At 54.6% G+C, this 6,000-nt stretch overlaps 1 protein-coding gene across 1 annotated transcript in view; it reads right to left on the bottom strand.

Moving 5' to 3' along the window:
* Window positions 1-1,374: 1,374 nt before the first annotated feature.
* The window catches only part of ERRFI1 (ERBB receptor feedback inhibitor 1), a 13,704-nt gene continuing 9,078 nt past the window's right edge, over window positions 1,375-6,000 (bottom strand). The window contains exons 2-4 of the mRNA XM_019461273.2: window positions 5,103-5,295; window positions 4,914-4,990; window positions 1,375-4,023 (exon numbers count right to left, since the gene is read on the bottom strand). Coding sequence (XP_019316818.2) covers window positions 2,840-4,023; window positions 4,914-4,990; window positions 5,103-5,224 — 1,383 coding nt within the window. The 5' untranslated portion in view covers window positions 5,225-5,295 and the 3' untranslated portion in view covers window positions 1,375-2,839. The remainder of the gene's footprint in view (window positions 4,024-4,913; window positions 4,991-5,102; window positions 5,296-6,000) is intronic.

The following is a 6,000-nucleotide window of genomic DNA, read 5'->3' as shown; positions in this document are numbered from 1 at the left end:
CCTGGGCTCTTCCTCCCTGTTCGCTCCACCTCCTGAGGTTTAGCTTCCCTTCTTATCACCTTGGAGAAGAGGGCCCTTTGTGACGGTCACTGTCACCGTCACTGCAAATTGTCATTAGGTACTGCTTTAAATCCAAGCAGGCAGGGAGGATGCCTCTCTCCCAGGGTCTAGCAGGGGGTGGTATTCCCCAACATGTGTCTGTTGAACCAACTCCCTGAGCCCATTTCTTCATCTGTAAAAGGTCAGAAGTAACACCTTTCAGGGCAATTGCGAGCAACCGATGACCACAGAATCCATCCCTGTATTGGGCCTTCACTGCATGCCAGCTGCCACGGTTTACAGGCAGTTGTCACAGATAATTCCACGTAGTGGGTATCATGGCCCCCCCAACCCTCCCCCGCCAACAAGTTTTACCCAAGGACTGAGATTTTAAAGAATATGCCCAGCACTGGGGCACCTGGGTGGCTCAGCTGGTTCAGCGTCCAACTTCGGCTCAGATCATGATCTGGTTTGTGAGTTCGAGCCCCACACGGGGCTATTGTCAGCGCAGAGCTCGCTTTGGATCCTCTGTCCACCCCTACCCCATCCCTCCCCTGCTCGCACTCTCAAAAATAAACATTAGAAAAATAATGAAAAGAATCTGCCCAACACAGACGGAGGTGGAGGTGGCCCAGCTCACTGACCTCCGAGTCCTCACTCCTGACTGTGGAGGATACCAAGTTCAATTAAGGTCATGGAGAGCTTCACCATATTGCCCAGCAGCCTGGGGAGTGGGAGGAGCAGCTGGGTTTTGGCTACAGGGCCCAGGAGAGGGGGGAGCCGGGCGCAGAGCCCCACGGCACTGGGGAGGGGCGCCCTCAAGCACAGAGGCCCAGCTTCCTCCTGCACCTGGAAGCTGCGAGAAGCAGGTCCGTCCTCTTTGTGAGAGGCCAGGACAGGCTGGGGTTCCTTTGGTGGCCTCACATCAAGCAAGAAGCAGAGCCTCCCAAGGGCCCCCGACAACCCGGACCTAGTCCTGAAACTCAAAGTCACGTCCAGTTTGTATCTATGCTCGTTTCTTCCATACGTTCCCCTTGACGGGGGAGCCCCTCCCCAGGCAGGACCTGCTTTGACAGGGACACCCCAGCATCTGCCCCTTGCTCCCTTTCTGAACTGTTAAAAGGAAGTACGGACAGCCCAGCCAGCCGTCTTCACTGTGCATTCGTATAATATTAAACATTAATTGCTCAAGTTACTTTCATTTTAGGGACCAACCATAAATTTCAAGCATTTATGAGGCTGCAAAAAAACTTTCCCTTGTGCTTAAAGACGGTAATGGTTGTGAACGTACCGGAGACATCAACTTTTATAGAAGAGCTTAGGCAAGAAACGCGGTTAACGGTGTCATAAATAGTATTATAACTTTATTAAAATGGAAAGACAATATTCAAAATAATGCAACAAAAATGAATAAAATCCTTTGTCCAACACTGTACACATAATGCAGAAATCAGTGCATTTTTCTAAAGCATGTCTCAACCTTCATGTAGTTCATACTAAAATAGAAGCTTTAAATAGCTCAAATATTCAGCAGTTTGAATTGTAAACAGCTTGTTTAACTGTTAAGAGAACATTGCAGTAATGTACCTCCGTTAGTGAGCACCTTCTCTTTTGTGCTTGTCTACACAAGATACATGCATCGAAGCACGCGGGTGTCTGAGCGCAGGCTGCGGGTCTCACGGAATCCAAGGGAAGCGGCAGCCGGGAGGGTCTCCAAAGCGGAGCGACGCGGACGCGGCCTGTGGCATTAAAACACACTGCGCTACTGGGCAAAAGCGTTTTACGTGGAAGGCACACCACCCCCAGGAAATACTGAACGGGAACCAGCAACACAAGGCCAGCTTGCGTTGTCCATGTTCATTCACACAGTCTACGGAAACCGACACGGAAACACAACACGGGCCCCCCCAGGGACTCTGCCACGTGGCCAGTGGTTTCACGATCGCTTCAACGGGACGCCCGGAGCCCTGGCGACCGGTCTGCCGGTCCAGGGGAGTCTAACACGGTGCCCCTGTGGCTGCGAGGCGCATGCCAGACCGGGCCACCGTGGCGGGCAGAACAGAGCAGGGACCGTAAGGAGAACGGACGTGCGAATTCCGTTAGCTTCGCATCTTTCGAGAAGCAGGGCACGTGTGGCTGCCAGATATGCTGCTGTCCTCCCTGGAATGAAACGGAAGGAGCCGGGTCTCGGGGTGACTCTTAGGCTGGGCAGGCAGAGCCTCAGCAGGGACTGCGCCCTGCCCTGGGGGACAAAGGCTGCTTGCAAAGTTTAAAGGAGAACATCACAGGGCCCAGGAGCCTGAATGCTTCAAAGTTACTAAACTAACTTTAAAAAAAAATTTTTTTTTTTTTTTTTAACGATTCTGATCTAAACAATACTGTGTTTTCTTCCATTCGCTCAATTTTCAGTCAGGAGTTGCCCCCCAGCTTTCACCATCTTGAATATATATTACTCTAAGGTAGCAACTAATTGGTTACCCTGCAGCTACGGTCTATGGTTACAGCACGAGTTTCTACACAGGCCTATAATGTATGCACATGTCCAAGGTTCCCCAGCCTTCCCTGCCTGCCCGCCCGCTTTTAAATTACGGACCGGAACAGACTTTTCTCCAACGCCAGCACGATCGGGGATTCTTGGCCCGAGATCGCCCCGCGACCGCCCCTACCCTTTCTAAGACGGAGGGTTCAACTGTTTTGTTCTGCAATCCGAGACCTCTTCCTGCGAACCTCAACCGGCCTGGAGGGCGGCTGGGGAGCCACTCGCTCCCACGGAACCCCCGCTGACCCGCGACGCCGAAGCCTAAGGAGAAACCACGTAGGACGAGTGTTTACGCCTCACGTGGCCCCCCAGGTCCAGTCTTGTCTTGGAGTCCAGCTTTTCTGCGGCCGAGGCTGTACCGCGGTCAGCAGACAGCGGCTGGGTGTGGGTGCTTGAGTTTGCTTCCTCTGCTTCCCGGAAAAACTTTTCAAACTTGTCCAGGTACGGCGGTCTCTCAGGTAGTAGGTAATAGTGTGTCGAGCTCACCTTCTTCCCGTTTTCGATGACGGGCAGGATGCAGGGAGCCTTACTGGCAGACCCTTCGCTGTTCTGTCTCTGCAGAGCTTTGCTGCTCACGTACTTGGGGTCAGGGGCAAAGCTCTGCGTGGGGGGCATGACCCCATTGAGGTAAGACGGAAGGCTTTTGGGGCTTGGCGTGCGGGAGTTACTCCGTGATAACGGTTCTCTCGGTGGTACTTTGGGAGGCCGGTCTTCATCACTGTAGGTGCTGGAAGTGACTTCCGCCGACCACCTTCTGTAATCTGGCTTCACGGGCCGAGGAGGAATGGGGACCCTGGGGGGCACCTCGGGTTTGTCTTCGTCGGAGTTCGGAGAAGCTCTGTGGATGTAGCTGGATATCCTGATGGCCGGCTTGTTGAAGGATCCAGCTGGTCCCGAATGAGACCTTCTTAATCTCCGGTGGGTCTGAGGCAGAGGAGGATTTGAATCTTGCACACCTCCATTCTGCTCAGGCGCCTGGCTGAGATCTGCCGCGGAGACAGCTGGGGTATCAAAATACGCGTAGTTGATCTGTCCACACCCACGGAAGCTTCGCCTGCCAGGAACATCGTATCTGAAGCCAGAAAGCGTACAGTCTTCCAAGAGGAAGTCCGTGTCCGAGCTGGTTAGGAACTCGACCTCGCAGTCTGTCTCGTCCAGAGAGAGGTCTTCGGAGATGGGCAGTGGCGGGAGGGGCCGGGAACCGCGTTCACAGAGGGCCGTGCAGGGGAAGGGGGAAGGGGGGCTCTTTATGGGTGTGAGCGGAGGGGGAGAAGCACACACGCCGTTCACCGAGAGTTTCCTAAAACCACACGCGACTCGCTCCTCTTCCCGCGGTCCCGGGTGCTCGCCCGGGGGAATGATAAGAGGGGCCAAGCTGGGCTTCTGGGAGGGGCCGTGCTCTGCAAAGTGGCTGCCGCTCCTTGGCGCGGACGTCGCAGCGCGCCCTGGAATGCACGAGACAGAGGTTAGCCAAAGAGCTGCCGTGCCCTCCCCAGCCGCCCGGGCTCCGGCAGCTTTCTGCTGGGGTATCCGACGCTCGGTCGCGGCAATCCCGAGGACACCCAGGCGACGGCCACAGGTGTAATTAGAGGCCAGAAGATTGCTAATGCACATGATCTGGTTCAAAGAACAAATTATCTCTTCTATCTTCCTTGGCCGTGTGCACGGTGCACACCCACACATCTCGGGCAGGTCTGGTGACGTGCGCAAAATTCGCAGAAGGGAGCAGCATATAATTTACGCGAATACCACACCACACCGGCCTAGCCATTTAAGAGACGCGACAATACGAGGCACGCAGGCTGTGAGGGAGATAAGACCGGGTCCTCACGGTTGGAGCCGTCACGGCATTAGGAGAGTGTGGACCTGCCTGCGATGCACTACGCGCTCTTGACAAAAATCTAAGGACCACAGCGCTCACGTCACAAGCACCGGACAGCAGAGAACACCCTCGCAAGTGTTCATCCACACGTACACTCCCTGATCTCCCTCACACGGGGATCCCACACCAGTAAGAAAGGGGAGGGATCTGGCCCAAGGTCTCCACAAGTTAAACGTGGAACAGAGCCGGGCTGAGAACCCGCTGACTGTGAACGACGGCGCTTCTGCACCCAGGTCGCCAGGGCATCGGTGAGTCAGGGTGGAGGCGGGGAGGCTGAGGGCCCAACGCGTTCTCTTCAGAACCTGCCGCCACTAGGGGTCAGGCTACTGCTGGAAATAGTTCAGGTGGCTTCCTCGCTTAAAAGTCACCCCGGAGGACGCACCGGCATCATCCCCACTGTCAACTTCCCCTTGAAGCGCCAGCTCCCTCCCCGTGGAGTTTCAGGACACGTACCAAGAGATGTGAGGTGCTCCTGGGCCGAAGAGTTGAGGCTGTAGGCCATGGTTATCGGGTCGATGTTCAAAAAGTGACTGAAAGGGAAGGAAAAACACCTTGATCGTGAGTGAGTTGCTACCATATTCTCGGTCTTGTTTTAAAATCACGGGCTGGGAGATTCCAGGGGACGTTCCGTCCCGCACTCACTTTTCAAACTCGCCGCGGCCGCCCCAGCAGGCCCTCACGGTCCTCAAGGCTTGGCCATCGTGCAGGAATCCGGTTTTCAACGGGACTCGAATCTCCTGGGCAGCAACTCCTGCTGTGGACATTGTGCCTTACTCTGGAGGTCTCCTCACTGGGGACGCCTAGGGATCTGTCACCAACCAGCAGCTCGAGGTCCCTAGGGGTGGGGATGACAAAAAGACGAGAGAATAAACAATTCCGAAATACCCACACTAGCTAGTACCAGAGAACTTCAGGGGACGCCGGGCAGAAAAACGTAGTGACAGGCGCTCATTCAATTCCGACATCTCTGCATGAGCGAATTCTCACTTCTCATGATGGTACTTAAATGGAGACATTAAGAACAATTTTGGGGGGACATACTAATCAAAGCTTTGAAACGTTTTCAGCAAAGTGAGCTATAACGTACGACGGGCAACAGCAGACTCCCACTGTGGCCAGACAGCTACACAGCACATCGCCCTCACTTGCCCCCAGCACGCAGTTCTCTAACTTCCCATCCGACCTTCCAGGGTGCGGAGGTCACGGCCATGGGGCTCGCCGTCCCCCCAGCCAACAAAGCGATCTCAGAAATTACTGCGTTCAGTGCTGCGGCTCGAACGTTCACTAAAACCCAGAGCTTCGACAGAACGAGAGATCCTACTGCGGCCCCAGGTTACCCCCCTGCCTGGCAGCTGTCTGCAGGCTGTATTTCAGGCTTGGCCCCGGGAGGACAAATTCTCCAGGTACTGCCTGTTCGAGAATAAAGAAAGAGTTCCAGGTGAAGATACTAATTTCCATTATCCTGTAAAAATCAAGTTCTGCAAGGCCACTAGCTTTGTCGGAGGACTGGACAGCTTCCTCCTCCCTCTAGAAAGACAAA

Source organism: Panthera pardus, unplaced genomic scaffold, assembly GCF_024362965.1.
Source record: "Panthera pardus isolate Hobbes unplaced genomic scaffold, ASM2436296v1 HiC_scaffold_11, whole genome shotgun sequence".
Classification (NCBI taxonomy): Eukaryota; Metazoa; Chordata; class Mammalia; order Carnivora; family Felidae; genus Panthera; species Panthera pardus.
Note: the sequence above shows the minus strand (reverse complement) of the source record. Positions and strands in the feature narration are given on the sequence as shown.